This window comes from Meleagris gallopavo, chromosome 11, assembly GCF_905368555.1.
Source record: "Meleagris gallopavo chromosome 11, MGAL_WU_HG_1.1, whole genome shotgun sequence".
In the NCBI taxonomy this organism is placed as follows: Eukaryota; Metazoa; Chordata; class Aves; order Galliformes; family Phasianidae; genus Meleagris; species Meleagris gallopavo.
Genome location: NC_139414.1, coordinates 16,772,908 through 16,794,084, shown reverse-complemented (window position 1 = coordinate 16,794,084; position 21,177 = coordinate 16,772,908). Strand labels below are relative to the sequence as shown.

The 21,177-nt window shown below is 36.8% G+C and overlaps 1 protein-coding gene and 1 long non-coding RNA gene across 2 annotated transcripts in view; one reads left to right on the top strand and one right to left on the bottom strand.

The window, feature by feature from the left end:
* Positions 1-295: 295 nt before the first annotated feature.
* Positions 296-21,177, bottom strand: part of PEX5L (peroxisomal biogenesis factor 5 like) — a 96,860-nt gene continuing 75,978 nt past the window's right edge. The window contains exons 8-15 of the mRNA XM_085233407.1: positions 16,757-16,852; positions 11,034-11,150; positions 9,967-10,110; positions 9,076-9,146; positions 7,690-7,887; positions 6,291-6,456; positions 5,775-5,932; positions 296-5,070 (exon numbers count right to left, since the gene is read on the bottom strand). Coding sequence (XP_085089533.1) covers positions 4,866-5,070; positions 5,775-5,932; positions 6,291-6,456; positions 7,690-7,887; positions 9,076-9,146; positions 9,967-10,110; positions 11,034-11,150; positions 16,757-16,852 — 1,155 coding nt within the window. The 3' untranslated portion in view covers positions 296-4,865. The remainder of the gene's footprint in view (positions 5,071-5,774; positions 5,933-6,290; positions 6,457-7,689; positions 7,888-9,075; positions 9,147-9,966; positions 10,111-11,033; positions 11,151-16,756; positions 16,853-21,177) is intronic.
* LOC116217059 (uncharacterized) overlaps positions 6,300-21,177 on the top strand; it is a 68,656-nt gene continuing 53,778 nt past the window's right edge. The window contains exons 1-3 of the long non-coding RNA XR_004160976.2: positions 6,300-6,425; positions 6,526-6,659; positions 7,595-7,719. This is a non-coding gene — a long non-coding RNA (uncharacterized LOC116217059). The remainder of the gene's footprint in view (positions 6,426-6,525; positions 6,660-7,594; positions 7,720-21,177) is intronic.

Genomic DNA, 21,177 nt, shown 5'->3' with positions numbered 1-21,177 from the left:
TGTCTCTGATATATTTCAGCAGTCCAGAAATAGAACTATAATGAAATAATCTGATTTCTACCTAGATGAGGTTTGAATAATAGATAATACTATATTTCATATGGCCTAAACCACCAATTATTTTCACAACGTGCAGTGCAATTTTCTGCCACTTCTATCTGTAAATGCTCAGTATTATAAGCAGTTACAACATAGATTTACTGTACAGACTGCAAAATTAACAACACTGCTGACCAGAAATCTCTCTAACTCTGCGGGTTATTATGAGAAGTAACTAATATGTCTCATTTTGCAGACGCGTGGTCAGGCAAGAGAGATCTACAGCCAATCTGTGTGACAGTCCCAATTCTCACTGGCTCTGACAGACAGTGATTTAGGCCTCTAGCTGCTGGTAATTCCTTAGTTATTATTCCTGATGTAGAGGCCTGTGCTCTACAAATGTTGGTAAGATCATCTGGCTGATCTGTTGGTGCTGCTGAGATCCTCCTGCCTGCCTGGCAGTCAAGCCCAGGTTTTCCAAATTGACCCACTCAGCTCTTTGTGCTGAGTTTTCAGCTGAGTCAGGCACCCGCAGCTGAAATTGGTGGATGGAGGAGATTGTCAGCTCTGTGAAGTTCTACGTCTACGTGTTTTAACCAGAACAGTCAGAGGGACGGGCAGCCTTCAGAGCTAGTGGGCAAGCTTGAGAAGCCTGGCCATGGTGAGTGCACACAAGATGACAGTGGCTTCAGTGGTTCTGGGAATCTTTTTCTCTGGTTTGGTGCTGTCTAATTTTAACTAGTAAAGGAAACATGCAAACCCAATCACCCAGCTTCATGGTGAAAACTGTGTGCATCTCACTTCTTGATTCTTAAGAGGATACCAAAACTTGTCTGCAGGCTCTCTTGCTGCAGATGTTTGTCAATAATTAAACATGAAATCCACAACACAGTGATTTCTGAGGTTGAGGTTTAAAAAGGGCTCTGTGTTTTGTTTAAACTTTTCCAAATAACCTGAACTCAGTCTTCAATTTGGCAGATGCAAAGTGGTTTTAAAATATCCCACAGAAGATATTGATTAATAGATTAAAAAATACCCTGTGTGTGCACCCTCTGCATGCATTCTCTAAACATATACTTGGGTAGCAGCACCACATGCTTTGTATTTGTATTTCAGTACAGTTATTTGTTAGTGAGGTTGCATGCAATATTGTCAAGGGGAGGTTTAGCTTTAATGGAACCTCCCCTTGGATAGTTGCAGAAGTGCTCTGATTTAACAGATGTTAAGAAAATACCATTACATACAGATATGTTTGTATTTACCTAAAGATCAAATCCACACTTTAAGCAAACAAACCAGTCTATTGCAACAAGGGTATTAGAGTCATTACAGTTTCAAAAGATCAGCAAGAAATGAGCCTATTGCTTTCATTGTAAAGCCTCACTCTGTAAATAATCCCTTTGATTCTGGTTACTGTTCAGCACATGCAGTGCTATCAGAGGGCAGCCCTCATCTGGTAACTGCATTTGAGCTAATCATGCAAAGACCACAGACTTTGAGCATTCAGCAGCTTCATGGATCAGACTTGTTATAAATAAATACTTGTAAATCTTTGCAGAGGAGAGGGACAGTCACAAGCTTGGGTTAGGAAAGTACTGCTTACTTGCGTGAAATATGTAAAACAGAGGAATGACTCAAAAGCTTGGAATCAATTATCTGGCAGTGATACATTACCTCTGGAGAAAGAAGGGAGTAACAAGAAGGGGAAGCAGGAATGGGAGGTGATGATAAACTATCACAGCATTATTTAGCATGAGCCTGTAGGCTCTGTGCTGTTGTGACCCAGGAGTGCTCAGGATCTCATCTCTGCTGAAATTTCTAGTCCTTAAGTAAAACTGCTTTCTTGCTTGGATCTGGGCAACCACATACTTGTGTTGCCTTCTCTGAATTTACGTGGGTTACCCTACACATACAGTCTGTGAGACAGAAGCGTTCCTCTGCCTTTGTGTGATTCCACAGTGCACAGTGGCTGCCTGCCCTTCCTTCCCTGCACACCTGGATGAGCAGGGGATAGGAGGAGATGTTGACTGGGGGGAGCTCACAGGGAGCAATGAGAAGAAGATCCAGATTTCCTGTCTCTCACCCTCAAACTAATATGCTACTGTTCAGCAGCCTTATTTATCCTGCCTTGTGCCTGGTCAAAATTACAGTGGCTGCACTTCTTTCCTAGGATGTTAATGTGCTGCAGTCTCCTGACCATGCGGAGTCCTGTCCTGTGCACTGACAGTGTTTGATGGTGGGGGCTACAGGAGGACAGTAAGGCTCAGAATACTGAAGTATGCACAGCACTGAACCTAGAAGTACCAAGAGCTGCTGAATGCAGGGAAGTCTGGCACAGAGGCTGCCCAGCAAGTTTTCCTAACAAAATTTCTGTGTTAGTCATACACGTGATAGAGAAAAAAAATAGAGGTTTAGTGAACCCTCATCAATATCAAATGTTCCTTGTCATTCTGACTTGAGTTTTTTTATTTGAGAGGTATAAAAATATAATTTTTGAGCAGCTCATTCCTCTGGGTAATCCCTAATTATCCCACAGCACAGCTGATATTCTAGAAGGACTTGTGTGATGGTAGGGCATCAAGCAAAATCTAAGCACATATGCCTTTGCTTTACAGTCTCTTCTCAAAGCTGCCTCCCTTCCCTCTTATCACTTCCCAGATTCAATTGCAGTGCACCTTCTGCTCTGCCTTATCAATACGGGGCTGTCATCACACATCGCTGTCAAAGCAAAGAGCAAACTGTTGTCAGCAGATATGCATACAGCAGCGTGCTTAGCTAAAATGTCGTTCCCAGGCAGCCTTTGATAACCAGTCCTTAGGGAAAACTGAAGAAATAATTTGCCATTATATGCTTGATAGATAAATAGGAATGTTTATAAACAGTGAATCAATAGAGCACTATTAAAAAATTCTTGTAGCTGTTTCAGCACTTCTATTCTGCAGGTCTGAATGAGAGGTAAGCCTCTTATTTTTAATAAGAAATGATTATTTTAACCAATTATGTTGTTAATTAGATGCAGTGATTGCACTAACTGAGATGGAATTTTCCTTTAAGCGATTGCTCAAAATAACAGACAGCTGCAAGAAACTTAAAAGCTCATACTGGTGGAACTGTCCAACTCTCATAGAGATTCTTACTTTGTGATTTGTGCATGCGATTTTTTTTTTTTTTCTTAAGCAGTTGAGTTCTTCTGTTTTGTTGTTGTTTTCAGTGCTGTTTACAGGAAATGTGCTGCTCATTCCACTTCATCACACTCAAGTGTCTACCCTGCACCTTGCATCCCTGGCCATGAATCAATGCAGTGCTATCCAATTGTATTTGTTTTTTCCACTGTTCAGAAAAAGTAGTAAAAAAAAAATAAAATAAAATAACTGAAAGTGACTCCCCTTAGAAATATATATATTCCTGTATTTGATTGACACCTTTATCTCGAGCTAAGCCTGTTTGCATGCTGTAACTTTGTTGTGTAACTGTGCAGCCCCATCCCTCGATGCTGTTCCCCATTCATCCAAGCAGGGAAAAATTAAAATGAAATGCATATATATTTTTAGGGAGCTAGAAGTACTGATGATATCTAAGCATTTAGCCTGCTGTGATAGATGTCACTGAAACTTTTTGCTACTGTTTGCCACAACAGCAGGCAAGTCCCTCAGTCCCCATCATACAAGCATTAAATAGAGGATACTTTTCAGCAGAAACTTTCCCTTGAGCATGCTTTGCAGGTATGAGCTCCTATGAAGACTTCTTTTATTTGCAAAAGTGCTCTGTGGCTTAATATGTTTTGAATGACATAATACACATAATATGTGCATGCACATGCATGCATATGTAGTACCTGATGCATAATAGAATAATCTTTCTAATAGATATTGCAGTTTATATTGTATTTGCATCATTTAAACATAAGAATATCGAAAACCCTCTTATCACATTTCAGAAAATGATATTTGGTCCTCTGTGCCAACAAGGCTATCCTGTATATTCTGTTTTTAGTAATTAAAATAAAAATAAAGCATAGCACAATTTTACAAAAAGAAAGATTAAAGTGCATAAGTACACATTGACAGATCCTGCTGTGAGCTCCTTTGAAGCAGACATTCTCTGTCCACGACCAGGGGTAGCTGGTTTAAACAGCAACAATTCTAGTGCAAATTACTGCTTCTGCTTGCAACAGCTGTCCTTTCAATATATACATAGCCTCATCTCATAGACCTCCACGTAGTGTTCCCGTTAATATCGCACGTGGTTTGCATCAAACTTGGCCCAAATTAATCAAGGTACCTCTGGAAGCAAAGTTGCCGACTAATAAATACATTCAAAACAAAATGCATCCCTTTTTCATGCATCTGTTTTCAGAGCTGTGTTAAAGATGAACCTTGAAGATATTTCAGAGAAAGCAAAGGACGGAGGATTCATGTTGCATGGCAAAGTGATGTCAGCAGAGTGAGATGAGCAACTATGCAGGTTCCTTGGATGCGCTGCTTGCCATTTTAACGTGCGATAATTATTATCTAGGTTTGTTTTTCATATATTTCTTCATATATCTGTTTGTGTGACTATATATAGAGAGAGAGAGAGCTTGCATGGGATGAAGATCTTCATCTAACTCAGGGCTTCGTCAGATCAGCTGCTGCTCATTTGGATCCTTTGAGTCTGAGCATATTTAGAATATTTTGTGCTTTTGAACTTTTCTTTTTTGAATAACATCTGAGAGAATTCCCCTACTGATCTACAACCGTGATCTTTTTTAAATTGTGATCATTTTGAGATGAGTAATAAAAGAGTTCTCTGCTTCCTAATATAACTTAATTTGTGGATGCTTTGTATTACGGCTCTAGATTAAAAGCTCTTAACAGAATGTCTAGATCGCCCACGTTGGCAGCTTGAAATAGTTCTGGCTGGTCCATCATAGACAGAGCAATTCGAAGTGCTGCCCAAATATTGCCCGATAGAGCAGGATGGGGAACCTGCTGTTGATTCCTGCTTTTCCTTTGCAAACTGAGAGCAGTGAGAAAATTGCTGACAGCCTCTCTGTAGGAAAGAAAAGAAAGATGTAATGTAATTTGCTTAATGAATAGCATAAAACTTCAGGAAATAGCATTCTAGAATTGAGTGTATTTTTTAAATACACTCGGGTGTGTGTGCACCTCACAGGCCTTTCTGTGTTACTCTTCTTTTATTTTCTTTAAACAAGTGGACGTGGCTTGTGGTAGTCCAGACCTTAATTTATTGGTCTGCTTTATTGTTTATTTTATTGGTACGTTTAAACGTCTTAAGCTGACAGTAAGGACCCCTATATAGTAAACCTGTGTTTCCTAAAGGATGTACTAAAAGTACTTTTGACAATATTAACTACTGTAAGCATTTTAACTGGACTTTCCCTTATAGACACAGTTTTTATATTTTCTTTTTTCTTTTAATACAGGATTGAATGTGAGAACAATCCCATAGATGATGATAGGATTACTTGCACTTAGAGCTAGGAAAGATGCTTAAGCAGCTTGTTGAATGGAGGATTTCAGTTTTTAAATTCAGTTGTTCTGTTATGTAGGTTGTATGGATATAAACAAAATATTACTCATTTATCAGTGCTTTTAAAAATATATATATATTAGCTGAGATAATTAAACTGTATTCTAATTTTTTTTTTTCTTGAACAGCTCCAGCTAGAAAATGAATTTTCTCTTGGTAGATATGATCCCTGACTCCTTCGTTTACACGTATTTGTAACTTACCTGTATGCTCCTAAGTTGATGCAGCTTATGCCTAAATTGTACCTGGACCTAATGAAGCCAGGTTGTATTTCTAAAGCACGTGTGTAAGCCTCAACAGCTTCTTCGCTTCGATCCCCATTTGCCAGGGTTGCTCCAAGACGGTTCCATAACGTATAGTCCTGGTGAGAAAATGAATTTTCTACTGTCGGTGTCAAAGGGGGCATAATAGCTCATTTTTGATTGCAAAGTAAGGCAGAAAATAACAATATCATATCCTCTCTTCGTTAATATAGAATGGAAGGTTCTGACTCATGATTATAGGCGACTTTAAATAACCAGTACATTAGTTATTATGCAGCTAAAAATCAGACATATATAAGTCTACTTCCAAAGGGGCTGTCTGATAATTAACATTTCTCTTTCAAGTGTTAAAATTTTAATGACCGAAGCAGCATCTCATTAGTATTGGTCTGATCAAGAAAGGAGGAAGAAAACTGTGAAACTAAGTTCTTAAAAATGGAAAAGCATAAAATGTACCTCTGGCCGAACAGTTAAAGCAGCACTAAATGCATCTATTGCTCTGTTAAATTCTCCATTCAGGTGGAAAAGAACTCCAAGTCCTGTCTGCAAGTCAGGGTCTATCATGTCACCATTCTGGTGAGCAGCCTCCAGGTATAAATCCTTTACTTCTTCAAGTAATGAGCTAGACAAGAGTGAAAAATAACATGAAGTTGCATCTTAGAAATCATAATTATTGTACTTGATGTTTCAGAAGTGATAAACTTGAAAATAAGCTGCTTGAGTTCAATCCTAGCAGAGATACGCTTCCCCGTCCTGTTGCAAACTCATTTCTGAAATACAGAAGTTTACCTGTGTAATGAAGTCAAAGTGAAGCTATGAATCCAAGTAAGAAAACATGAATGCTTATTAAAGCTAATGAAATCAGGTGGGTTTCTCAGTTGTAAAAAGAGTAGCCATTTTTGGAGCCATAAATGATTAGCCAAGACCCCTGCAGATGGATGCCAAAATTTCCATCTCCTATATGTGCTGTAGGCTTCATAAAACCTCACTGGCAGCTCTGGGTGATGAGGCCAAAGTAGAGCAACACACTTAGCAATTAAGCTGAACTTGCATATTACATCTTATTGACATTATCTCGTCAACCTGAGGCTCCTTACTGATAAGAGAAAACATAAGGCCTGTCTTCAAAATGATATGCAGTGAGATAGCACTAGTGTTTTGGTTCTATAAATGGTGTTTATGCCTTTAATTAATTTATTATGAATTTCAAACTTCAGAGAGATTAATTTATTGGCCTCATGAAAATATGATGAAGAGCTGCCAACTCATGATTTCTTTTGTTATTTAAAATGGTTGCCAGCTCCCATTACAGTATGCTGGGCTAGAGACAGATAAAATGACTGCATTGTCTCTTTGTTTAAAAACAAAATGAGTTTTAAACAAGCAGATGCTACCTCCCAGTTATATTCAGTGAACTGAAGCCATGTCCCATGGCAAAATGGCTGATGTTCCTGGATACTAGTGGCTTGGTTGGGGTATAGGAAATTTGATGAACAATAGAAAGAACACACATGTAGAGCTATACAAGTCTGGTATGAATTTGGAAGCAGTAGAACAAGGATTTTGGGAATAAAGAAGCTGCAGTCAGGGTAAATAAGATTAGTAGAAAGTTATGGGACTTGAAGCAAAACATATCTTTTGCTTGCAGTTTGTTAATTTCCATGGATGGAATAACGTAGTCCTCAATCCCTAAACTGAATGAACTGTTTGTTTCCTACCCCTGCCTCTGTGGACATTCAGCTTCTGGGTTTCCATCACAGGCAACGAGCTGGACTTCTATACATTAAAGGCACAGCATGAACCATCGTTTGCAGTGGTCATTACATCTCAGCCAGCAGGATTTAACTGCATTTACCTTTCATCTGATGTCTTAGACATCCTCCTGGTAAGTGCTGGGGACCCTTTTTTGCTTTTCACTATATACTTGTATTTTGGATTTAGCTTTATCCAGTTTCGTAGAGCTTGGTAGGCTTCCTGTTGATGACCTGTGTTAGTATAACTTACAGCTAGTGCCATCAGAGCTTTTAGGTTATTTGGCTGCAGTTCCAAACACCTAGGCAGAAAGTAAAAATATGTTGAGGGTTTTTGTTTGTTTGTTTCTAGCCAACCACAGTTCTTGAGCTCTTTCAAAATAGTCCCTGTAAATAAATAAGACACTTAAAAAAGATCTTCCAACAATATTTTCAAAGAAGGGGCTTTGTTTTACTATTTTGTGATAAATGTGTTTTGCATTTGTACACAAACGTGCATGCATGGACCTTTGCATACACACATGTATGTACATAAATATGTGCACACAGGTAATGCTCTCATCTTTTTCATTATGAGTAAGTTGAGTGGGTAGATTGGTCTTATATTTTCTGTGTAGCAAACAAAAAGTTTAACTTAAATTCATGCAAACAGTTTAATATGATTTTTCAGCTCTGCAAAAAGGTCTTTTGAAGAAAAAAAATCACTTTCCTATGAATCATCTCACGAATACTAAATTCTCAGTAATTCTTTGATAATGATGGAGCCAGTCAACTGGAATAGTCTTCTTACAGACTATATATTATGAACTGAAAACAAAATCTGGCCTATTTTTTGAACATCACTCTTGCTTTAAAACTGGGGGAATAGAAAAGCCCTACTTCAGGCAACCCCTTGGTCTTCTGTCTAGGTAAAATGGAAAGTTAGGTATAAGTGAGAGCATCCCTAGGTGATATCTTGACGGTTAATGCTGCTAATGCAATTGAATGTTGAGAGGGTACTTTTTAAGTGGGAACATGAAAACCCACTAGAGGAAGTAACAATAATGCTGATATTTTGGAACTGACTTTTACATACAAGTATCTCTATCAACCACAAATATTCTCAGATTAGTAGTCAGCAGCTGGAGGTGGTTCATTCTAATTAAAAAAAACACCACCAACCTCTCTGTTAAAGGACAGACAACAGAAAATATGCTAAGTGGCTAGGATATTAAAAAGGTACTTTATTTGCATTATGCCTAACTTGTGTTTATCAGACCGTGCAACTTTTCTTCAGTGCAACTAATTACATTATTAGATTAAATATTCTACTTATTTCATAAAATAGAAAGACTAATCAATTCTCTGTCACTGTTTCTACACCTGTGTCAATGCTTTGCTTAGTTAAATACATGGTTCAAGTTACAAGACAAGTATGAGGTTAAATATACCTAGGTCTCCATTACCCAAATACTCATTTGACCCCTTGTTTAGCGGTTATCTTTATCTACCTTTGGAGGGCGACAATGGCTGCTTGCTCATTTTCATTCTCTGCCTGTGTTATGCCCAGGAACTGCCAGGCCTGCAAAAATAACCATCATCTTGTTTTGTTATATAGACCCAAGTGCAAACAGTTACAACTAGTATCACTTCCAGTGGGGAGAAGAATAAAGATAGATCTGTTCAGCAGTAATTACAGTTTTTTTCCTACGGTGTACAGACCAATAGTATGAATCAGTGCAGTTCTGAATGCCTTTGAGCATGATAATATTTATAATCAGTCGATGCAAAGGTATTTTGTCAGTGTATAAACACATGCTGGTTTCTCAGATGTAAGTTACTGCACATTTTAAATGTTGCTAGACTATTACAGAAAGCACTGAACAACAATGATTAAGTTATATATGTTTAAGGGATTCTTGAGGGTCTAGGAATTATCTCTGCTTTTTGAAACACTGCTGCTTATTTTACAGTAGCAATAAATTCAAAGAGATCTGTATACTTACACTGTAAATATTTTTCAGGTTTCATTAATACTGTGAAAAATGATATAATTCTAAGAAAAATCTTAGAATTCTTGTTAAATCAATTTTTTTTTTTAATGGTAGTGCTTAATAGGTTGAAAATATTGGGAAAATAAATGAAGCATTTCAAGTATTGTCTCTCTTCAAAGCTTTTAAATGACAATTTGGCAATTCTATCATTTCAAAAATAGATTCTCATCTTATGGAGAGCTCACCGTTATCTATTTCAGAGCATATGTTATTCCAGAACCAGCATAGTTGTTCAAGCTGTTTCAGTCAGTCATGACTATCAAAGCTTTGGGTCATGAAACCATTCCATCTTTGTATGCTAAAGGGAGTCCCCTTTCATTTGTCAACAAAAAGCACAAGAGTGAATACCTCTGCATCATTGGGCTCTTGTAGAATAGCAGCCTCCAGGTACAGGATTGTAACAGGCAGGTCACCTTCTTTCATTTTTTTCAGTCCTTCCTCAAAAGCACCTGGCCAGTCTTTGAAAGGGTTTTCTGTATGGAAATAATATCCCTGGAGGAGAGAATGAAGAGACCCATGTTTAGCCCTGTAGTGAGGGATAGCAACTATAAAATTAAGTTATTCATTATATTCTAACAGGACGTAAACATTTTTTCTATGAAAAAATGGATGAGCTACCCTATAAAATTTGAATTACAAAAACTGTAAAAGCAAACATCAATGGCCATTTATATTTGTGCTCTCTGTATATTTACTTGATCACTAAAGTTATGCTTAATGGTACTTATGTTGGGTGTCAAATATAATGGCAACAGCTCACATTGCAATAGCAGCAGAATTGAAGCTAGCATGAGCTCAGTACATCCAATTTATGGAAAAGAGCATAAGGAGCACAAACCAAGAGGCTGACTCCCTGCAGTGCCTGCAACTTCATCTCTATTTGGTTAATATTCTGGAATCTTCAATTAATTTTCAAGATAAAGAGTAGTGTTTCAGGTGCCTGAGTTGAATTTAGATGTTTTTTGGGTTGTGTTTTTTTTTTTTTAAGTTTTGTTTTTTTCCTCTTCATGCCACTGCAGTGTAAAGAATGTATGTTTTAATTCAACATATATTATGTAGCTAATATTAGCATACAAGGAAGGGAATGAAGAAGAGTGTTTGAGTCTGCCTGTCTGGATTTTTTAGTACTTGGTGCTCTTCCTTGAGTGGCTGTTTTCAAAAGTACTCAGACTCCAGCAGTTTGCTTTGCAATCCATTTGGCTGAATTCATACACTCTGCATGTCTAAATGTATTCTTACTGTGGTACTTTCTCAAATCTTATCCTATTCAGAGTCAATTTAAAAAGGATGAGTTCTTTTGGATAAAATTAGCTTCCATATCCCAGAAGTTTTCTTGGAATCCCGTAAACAGCTGAAGCTCATCTAAAAATTTCATGGGAAGGATGCACAGTTTGAAAACAACTTTGTGTTGTTACCTTCTCAATGGTAGAGATGGTGACTTGCCCTGGTGCTTCTTGGTTCTCTGAAATCCAGTTCCTGCGAGCCATTTCTTCCCATTCTGCTTGCATTTTATCCCAAAACTCTGTGTCTGACTAGAAGAAAAAGATGAAAAAATGAACAACAAAATCCTAAAATAAAATGACAGGCTTTTATTATACTTTTTTTAACAAGTGGCAATTTTGCTGAGCAGTGTTCATTCTATTAATAATCGTGCTGACTGAAATACTACAGTATAAATATGGAATTTCATATAATTAAATTTCATCTCCTATCTTGGAATGTATTTCTTCATCAGAAGACTCTTTATCTCAGAGGCAGCATATGTTCTGTCTAAAGCAGGATTTGCAGCAGTTTACACTGCGTCTCGTTGATGCTAACAGTAAATTGTAACTTAAAAATTTGAAGAAAATGAATGGTGCTCATCCCTAGCCAAACTGAAAAACAAACCCTAAGCATATGTGCTAAAGAATAACAATAGTTAAAAGTTTCTTTAAAAAACTAACAAAAACAATTGTCCTACTTTGATGGATTCAGCATCATTTTTACTATGTAAAAGAGTAATCACCAAGCTTAGAGAGTGTGTGGACAAGATATTTAAAATAAATGGAGTCTTCTGATATGTGGAAATCCTAATATTCATAGATTCATAGAATGGTTTGAGTTTGAAAGGACCTTTAAAATAATCCAGTTCCAACCCCATAGCTATAGGCAGGGACTCCTCCCTCTTGAACAGGTTGCTGCCTTGAATGCTTCCGGGTTGAGGGCATCCGCAACCTCACTGGGCAACCTGTTCCAATGTCTCACCACCCACACAGTAGAGAATTTCTTCCCAGTATCTATTTTTTCAGCCTTCTCACCTTACTTATAACCCTGAAAAGCAGTGCCATAGTAGAATATGTGCTCAATGCTGCAAGCCTTTGCAAAGTTCCCCAGTTCCTTCAGGGCATGGCCAGGACTTCAGTGAAGTGGCACTACTGAGAGCACAGTTTCTCAGTTTATTTATGTCAGAGAATTAATAATTCTATTGAGGTATAGGCAGAACTACTTGAGGGTAAGGTACAAAATTATTTTGAGATGTTAGAAAATTGCTCACATAGTTTTGTCTGAATCTCTATTGAAAGATCGATTGCTCTTTGATACTGTTCTGCAGCCAGGCGTGATTTGTGAATGCGTGATTTGCCACAACTCTACTCCTCAGGGACTCGGAAAAAGGAAAGTGGAGACTGTTAACAGATCTAGAATGAGTCAGCAGCCAGAATATTTGAGTCTGGATGTAAAGGGTAGGACCCATAGCCACTGTCGGGAGGTGCAATCGCTGTAAATCACAATGCTGTTTACAATGGCAATGTACATTCCCTCCCTACGAATCTAACAGGCATTTCCCTTTGGTTTTTGCTGTATCACCTCACTTGGATATCCAGCACTTCCTTCTAGGAGGCTCAGACTTGTATGAATTATGCAATTAGCAGATCTGTGAAGATACCTGCTATGTTACTCTGCAGACTAGGAAACGAGTGTGAATCATTCATGCCCAAAGAGAAAATTATATTCTTTTTAATAGAAGCAAACAGAAGATGACAACTTGGTTATACAACAGCTTCTAAGGTTTCAAAATTTGCTTTCATTCCAAATTTGATGGAAATAGAGTCAATTAAATAGTTGTGAGATTGTACTGAAATGTCCGCTTAGGAACTGAAAAGGCTGGGATAAAGATTCAGATTGCTCCCTCTTTTATCAACAGTGAGCAGAAGCACTTGAATCACTTAAACTATCCTGTTCAACAAATGTCTCCATGAACTATTTTGCATTCAGTGCAAATCTGCACTGCATTGAAGAAGAAAATTACTTGACTGTGTTTTTACTAGAGGTAATTTTGAGATTCAGGATGAGAAAAGGTAGTGGAAATTTCCCTTTCATGCAGATTAACATTAATATAACCACTATATAGACAGTAATTATTAATGTCTTTTAAAACAGATTAAGTTATAGATCTAATGATATGTATGTATATATGATGCTTGTAATGTTTTTATTCTTCTATTTTTCGCACAAATATCACTTTTAGAACCCACTGCCTTGGAAGCATATAAATCACATTTCTTCAGCATATATAAAACCACTTTTAAGTGTCTTAAGCAAAGATGTAAGTATTTTTAGGTCTTCAATTCGAATTCTGTTGCTCAATTGCATATTTATTATCACCCAGAAGTTTGCTGTGTGCATACTGCACTTAAAAAGCCAATGAATTACAATGTGTTTAAGTAACGGTGCTTGATGTTTATAGTGAATCAAAAGTGGAGGAAAAATGAAAGTAAGAGAAGAGTTACGCTGTAAGGTCACTTATCTCGAGCCACTTGGATGTGGGTCAGGACCCACCTGGTACTTTGCAGCTGTAACCAGGAATTTGCAAGGTTGGGCAGAGTGGGCACTTCCATTGTGTACAGCAGCCCTGTGAGCAGCATTCAGTCTTAGGGCTCCTGCACCAGCTACAGCTTCCAAGTACATCCAGCACTTGGGGTTTCTGAAGCACGTGAGGCAAAGCTATGTGGAGCAACTGGATCATGCTCAATCATGGCACCTGATAAAATGCCATAACATTACCATGGCAAGCAACAGTTTCAGTATTAGAGCAGTTCAGTGTCCTTGAGGAAGAGGATGGTAAATATTACACAGTCCTTATTAAAGACCTAAGTCTATTTTAGCTGTTATGAGTAGCAGTTTTCCATTGACTCCAGTGGCAGGGGGGTTAAATTAATATTGAGTGCTTCTGAAAATCTGGCTATGGCTGAAGACTCCTAAATCTAATTTTAACTCCATTTGCTATGTGACTGGTGCTAATTATTTCATTTCGGTGTTTTTCCTACCTTAATGCTGGCAATTTACTTTGGTCACACCAAAAGTTTTCAGAGCAGATGAACAATTTTAACATATTCTCAGGTAATCTGTAATATCTGAGTGAAATGACAACTAGGGAAAATGTTTCATGCCATCTTTTTCCTTCCATGCAGAATATTTTGCATTTTATCAAAGAGGCTATTTTTACTGTTGGTATTTAAAAACATGCTGAAGCAGTTAAACAAGAGGCAAAATATCCCCAGACTCTTTACTTCCTATGATAGAACAGCGGGGAGGAATACTAATAGCTAAGTTATGAACTCCCATGTTTTCATCATTTTCTGTTAGAACTTTCCCTACTGCCAAAACTCAATTTGCAGTGTTCCTTCTTGAACAGTGCATAAAAAACAAAAGTTTTGTGGTTGTTCTTCCTCTGAATTACTGCATCAATATGCTCTATGTGACTGACACGGTATGTTAAATTTGTGCACTTACTAATTATTACTAACTACTGTTGTCACAAAATATAGCTGTAATATGTCCTGATGCTCCATAACAGCACATTGTGCAGCAAGGTCTCACGTTACATTGGCTTGTAAATAAAATGATACTGAGAAGAGCAGTTTAACGTTTCCTTTATGTAACCTCACAATGCTGTGGCATCTGCAGTTTCATCTCTATGCTGGGGAAATGAGGCATAAGAAAATATCAGAATTGCTTTTTTCTATATCTGAAATGTTTCTCAGTTGGAAGTTTTTCCACTTTCTTGGTTTCATGTATTTTAATTCTAACTTATTTCTAATACCATAATGCAGAATAAATATAATAAATGTATGAATTTAATATTTAAATAAACAATTATTATATAAATATAATAAGTGTAGGTATAGAAAGGATCTGATTTCCCTTACTGGCTTTTTTTTTTTTTTAATTCAGTAGTGCCAACTGTTGGTAAAACGCAGCTAATTACTAGAAAGATTATGTATGGCACTTGGAAATAATGGCATGAGGCTCCTTGTGCTTCCCTCAGGTGTGTAGCAAAGGAATGTGGCAAAATTCAAATCTAGTTTCAGAATGACAAAAAATGTAGCCAAGTCTAAACAGACCTGATCAGCACAAGGGAATTTAGACCTTCTTTAGTAAAAAAAAAAAAAAAAAAAAAAAAAAAAAAAAGCCCAAACCCTAATTTACTTATGTCTTTATTACTTAAAGAATCCCCAATGACATAGATATATCTTTAAATGTACTTAAGAAAGAATTGCCTTGCAGATTTTCATTTATCTCAAAATTTGACATCTCAAAGCCATTCCCAAAGCTCTAAAGTGAAAATTGGGTGGAGGATAAAGTTTGATGTCTTCATTTACTGAATTGTTAATTAATTATTTTTGAAGCAAACCACAAGGAACCTGAGATTTACTTCCTTTTCTTGATCTGTTTTCTGGCTAATCTTACCACTTGGAGCTTTCCCAATTGAAGAGTATTACAGAAAGCCTAAAAGAGGAATTTTTTGAACACCATATCTGTTTTCTTCTTGAGTAAGCACTAATGTTTCTGAGATGGCCTGCAATTTATTTCAGTCACCTTGGATTTCTTACCACTTCGTTTTTGCTACAAAAAAATTCATCTCTTTTCATATGCAAATGAAAATAGCTGTAAGGTCTTGAAGAATCTTCTCCTTTTTATTTTAACTACCTGGTCCAAGTTTCTATTTTAAGTATAAAGAATTGCTTAGACTGCCAGTTACATAGTTAGAGAAACATTTAATTAGATTATTTTAAATAGCTGTTTTCAAGACTATGTTAAAGCATTTTAATAATTTTTGGTGCCTTAGAATAACCTTTTAACGTGCAGGGTTTTTTTTATACAATACATTCTCCTCCTTATTTTACTCTAAAAAGTATTCAGTAATGTTTTATAATCTTTTATTAGCCTCAAAACACTTTTTTTTTTTTTTCTACTTAAAGTCTGGTTTCCACCATTACATGTGATTTCTGGCAATTAGAAGAGTACTGACACCATTTGCTTAACAACTAACTGCAATGCAGAGATGTTAATCACCAATTCCCTGTGTCTCAGTCTCAGATTTCTGTACATGTCCCACCTTAAAGATCACACTGCAGCATAAGTAGGAAAAACTGGAAAGTTTTAAGCAGTGGTAATCTGAAAGCAAGTCTCTCCTTTCCTGCCACAAACAAATGTGTGTGGCATTCAGTGTTCAGTATATAGCTTAAGTGCATGGTTTATAAAGCAGCTAACTTTGCTCTATTCATTTTAACTTTGTAAATGTAGACAATTTTTTTATGTGCATTGAGAACCTATGGTGGTATTTTTCTGAATACCTGTACCTTTTCAAACTATGTTTATCAGGAAAAGGAAGTGCTTCAGTACTTAACATTCTGTCACTGATGATAAAAATTCATTGGTTACTTCTGTGTGTGCAGTTATTCTCCCATTACAGCAAGTAATCATTCTCTTTATCAATGATGTTTAATTGGAATTTCAGTGTGGAGAATTGGTTTGTGTCTGAGTGACTGCACACATTCAGTTACTGGGGTAAAAATATTTTTCACTCTTATAACTTCAGTTTGGAAGTACTTACATTTATGGGGGATTTTCTTGACCCACTTGCTATAGTAAGACAAAATCAATTCTGAAAAATTCATTCTCATCATCTCCATTTATAACTATTATTTTATATTTTGTTAAGAGAGAAACTGGTATCTTAAATGAGTAACTACAGGAACGGTATCTTTTCTCTGCTTTGAAAAATGTAGTACAAACTTTCTTCTCTATTTGTGAGGCAAAATGAATATGAAATCTGTAGAGCATTAGCTGAAGAGGAAAAGAGTAAATGAAGTAATACCTCCACAGCTGCCTTAGCTCTTTCAAATTCCTCTTCCAATGAGTGATTTCTTGAGAGAAGAGGCCCTCCCCAACGCTGCTCCTTAGTTGATCGCACCTAAAAAAAAAAAATAAATAAAAGAATCAGAATGGGATGACATACTCTGCCACGTTTCTGAGTTATGTCCTTAACCGCTTGGAGCACAGAATGTCCTTTTTCTTGGGCAAAACTAGCTGTGTTCTTGCAATAATTCTCCTGTGCTGTAGAAGCAGAATAACTTGTCTTTCCTAGAGTTTTCTTATTCTTCAGGATGCTTTAAAGACAAAAGAGAGCCAAGAAAAGACAGTGGAAGAGTTGGGCTAACAGGAGAATAGATGGCTATTTTGTTAAGACTTTTATCTTAATTATTCCTACTCCTATATTACGACTGTGGCAATGCTTTCCACTCATTAGAGAGCCAGGTTTGCTATGACTTTAACTGGAGGGATAAATCTAATTTACAATCAGTAGTGCTTTATTCTGCACCATAATATCTGTCAATCCTATTGGAAGTATATAACCATTTCCCCCCTATTTCTTTATTAAAAATATTTTATTCATTGTTTTTCCATATAAGGGACAGTACAAAAACAAGCAGTATTCAGTGATAACTTAGAAAACAACGAAGTGGCTTAATCTTGCAAAAGAGAGCTCTGAGTGCTAATCTCTTCCCTTGTGTTTGTTAGAGGTTATACATATGAGCCGTTTGCCTCACCATGATCCTAAGTGCATTAATTTACATGATGATATTACTGATTACTATACTTACAGTATTTATTTGCAATAAGCCGTGTTGCTGGAAAAAAACTGATTTTGCTCATTTCAGACACACGGGGCTGTGTCTGCAAGTGTTGAAACGTGCATTGCTGGAATGAAACACGCAGTACATTCTTATATGTTCATATGATGTTTATCTTTCTGTGTATGCTCATGTCTTTTTAAATAAAAGGATGACATACCTGTGTCAGTCTAGCCCTAAAATTTCTGTTTTGTTCCTATGCATTTTAACAATAAATAGAACTTCAGACAGAAGATGTAACTGTTTCAAACAGTCTGTTTCTATATCATATGACAGCATTTCACACCCATAAGATGAATCTGATGTTCTACAGAGAATAAATGGAGGTTGTCTGGATTACATGTCTTTGAGGAAGGTGCTTGGATTTAATTTAAAGTTATCAGGAGACCTTAATCTTATCACTGTTCGGAAATTTAATTGACCTCCTTGTTTCTCTTACTCCTTTTAATTTCAGTTTTACAGCTGTTACTTCTTAGCTTTTCTTCAGTAGTTTAAAGCATGTCTAGTACTCCTTATTTTCTCTGTGGAAAGATACCCATTACTTTAATTAGGTTTTAATTGTCTTTTAAAAGATATAAAGAGATTAAGATCTTAGCTCATTATGAGGCTTTTTTTTTTTCTTCAGATTTTAACCTTTTTTTGGTTTCTTTTACTTTCCCTCATTAATTGGTTATAGCTTAAATGCATAGCCATACAGATAACAAAAGTGAATGCTACAGTCCAATACCTGTATTGCTGTTTCTTTTTAAAGTGAGCAAAAGACCTCCTGTTTCCAGAAATAATGCCTTTTTCTCTATGCTTTTCTTGTCACCATACTGCACAGGGAGCACTCATTGACATCCCTATACACTCAGACATAGATCCTCTTCAGAATTGCCTTCCAGTGTAGTGTTATAGAGCCTGCATTGTCACTCAGAAACATGATTTTTCAAGTGGTTGTGTTGGAATTCTTAGTTATGTAGGTATCTTGGTCACCAGCTCATTTTCATGACTGTCTTGCTTATGTTTTCTCCATTCCATTCTTGCATTATTTATAGGTTTTACCAGTGGCTTGCATATTTATTTTCAGATCAATAATATTGAAGAAACGATTTCTCTTTGCAGTCACCAAAGAACTCTACCTTATGATAGGTAGGAACTCTACCTTACTTAGTAGGAACTCTACCGTTCCTACTAAAAAACTTGAGAACCTAAATTTAGCCAGTTTTAATCTGTTTAAGTTACTAATTTTTTAATCAGAATATTGTATGCTGAGTTAAACATCTCGTTGAGTATCACAGAGCAACATTTATCATCCCAATCTGTAATGTGATCAGAGAATGAAATCTGCTTTTGACACAAAATTCTGTTGATAGACATTAATTATGTTCCTCTCCTTTTCATTATTTAAGAGTTGACTCTTGCAAGATGTTTGACTGCATCAGCTTTAGAATCCTTTCTTTCCAGTGACTGTAATTTCCTTAGGTCAAAGACAGTACCATAAATCATGATGCTTAGACTGATTAGTAGTGTAGAAGGGGAGAGTGAGCTTAGTAAAGCAATAGAGGGATGAGGGGAAGAGGATAAGAAAGAAGCACAGAAATTCCTTTCTCTGCCATGTGTCAGCATACACATTCTCCTCGCATAATCCACACAGGATACACCTTCTCCATAAAATGCACAGCTGCTCTCAGTCAGAGGGGACAGAAGTAGAAAAACCCACGTAAGCTGCATTTGCATATAGACAATGCAGTCGTATTTTGATTTGCCATAATCCAGAAATGAAAAAACCCGTATGTAGCAAGCATGCTGCCTTTCACTAGTGCAGAAGGAGAAGGGATGGAAATGGAGTGCCAGCACTGGAGAACTTCACATCTCCAGCTGGTGATGGACTAGGACTCTGCAGCCACATCCCTAAGGGGAGCCCAATGTGTATTATGGGTCAAGGTGGAATGGGTACGTCTGAGGCATGGACAGTCTGCATACACTGTGGTTTGATATGCTCACCGCTCTACAGCGGAGGTACTGTAGTTGATCATTGGCTGCTGTCTTCAGGGGCAAAATCTTCCATTCAAGTACATTTGTGCACACCTTCCTGCGTTTGTAGTCTGCTTATGTGCTGTTGGACCTTAACTGTTGGTGAGAGGCTTAAATTATAGTCTTAAATTTTGAGCAGGTCTTCAGATAATGAGATTAATCTGTCCCTTGTAACTTAGTTTTGTTAGAGTAACTGGCACATCCAAAAAGAGCCAGGCCATTCATTAGTCTTATCATAGCCATTTGGAAGAAATGGGGAATAAATTATGCATTCTAAATATGCTGCCAAAGCTGCAGATTTCTAATGCTCTGCAGTCTTTGGGATACATCTTAGTCTAAGAATGTTGAAGTAGTAGAATTAGGTGTAGTTTTTAGTATGTCAGGGTTTTTTGTGTATGCATTCTGAATGAGCAATACAACGTCTAACATATCTAGAGAGGACCGAGATTTAAATCATATTTTGAGAGTTAAAACATAAGCAGACTTCATGCATATATGTTTGAACTTACTGTCTCCCTTTGATTTGTGGAATCGTCAAAGAGAAAACAAACTTTCAGAAACCCCCATCACTGTAGGATATCTTTCACCAGTAAAACCATAACAAGGAACTTTTCGTTATGGCAGATAAAAGAAAGAAAAAAGATACTTAGTCTGATGCAGTTTAAGAATTAGTAGGGAACGTATGTTGTGAACAGAATACTAAGAAGGAAGTTGGCCACATCCAGTGACAGCTACCATGCTGTTGCCCTGTCCAACCTTCAAACACATTTCTTCCTTATTAATTCAGAGCTTGCCTTTGTGATTTTGTGTGACGTAAGTGCTGGTAAACATAGGATTTTGTTAAGAAGATTGTATAATTTTAATGAGAAAATGTAACCTAGTTGCTTAGTATTTCACTTGGAGGAACTAAATCTAACATGTCAAAGATGAGTGATGATGATGATTAGCTGAGAAACTGCTGATAGCTAACTGCAGCAAGTTTGACAGGATGAAATCTTTAGGGTAAGGCAGAGTCTGTTGCATATGCAAAGACTACCCTTTGAATAGAGATAGACAAGATCTATGGAGGACAAAGTATGGAAAACATATGCTTTGACAAAAGCGCTAATGTGATTTCTTTTACAAACAGATTAAGAACTCTATCAAGACAGATGAGCCTGGTTTTTGGGAACTGACAACTTTGGCAGTCCAAATATAAGCAGGATAGAGCAGGCAGTGAATGAAAATACTAAATTTCTGTGTAAACTAGCCAAAATAAGAACTTCAGATCACTTATTTGCATTATTAATTACTAGGTCAGCATTTCATGACTTGAGGGGATTGCGAGTTTGAAAAAAAAAAACAGCTTATGATAAAGCAAAACAAAACATGAAAAATATGCTAACTCATCAGATAGGAATTTTATATTCTGCCTGTCCTTCAAGTTGGCTGGTTCAACTTAACACGTTTTTAATTTTTAAATACTGTTCGTTTTACAAAATACTACGGAGATGCAGATGATTGAATCTAAACCAAGTGATAAATGCTAATTTTTGCTCTTGCAGTTATTCTAGTGGAAGATAAACAGGAAATAGACATATAAATTAGA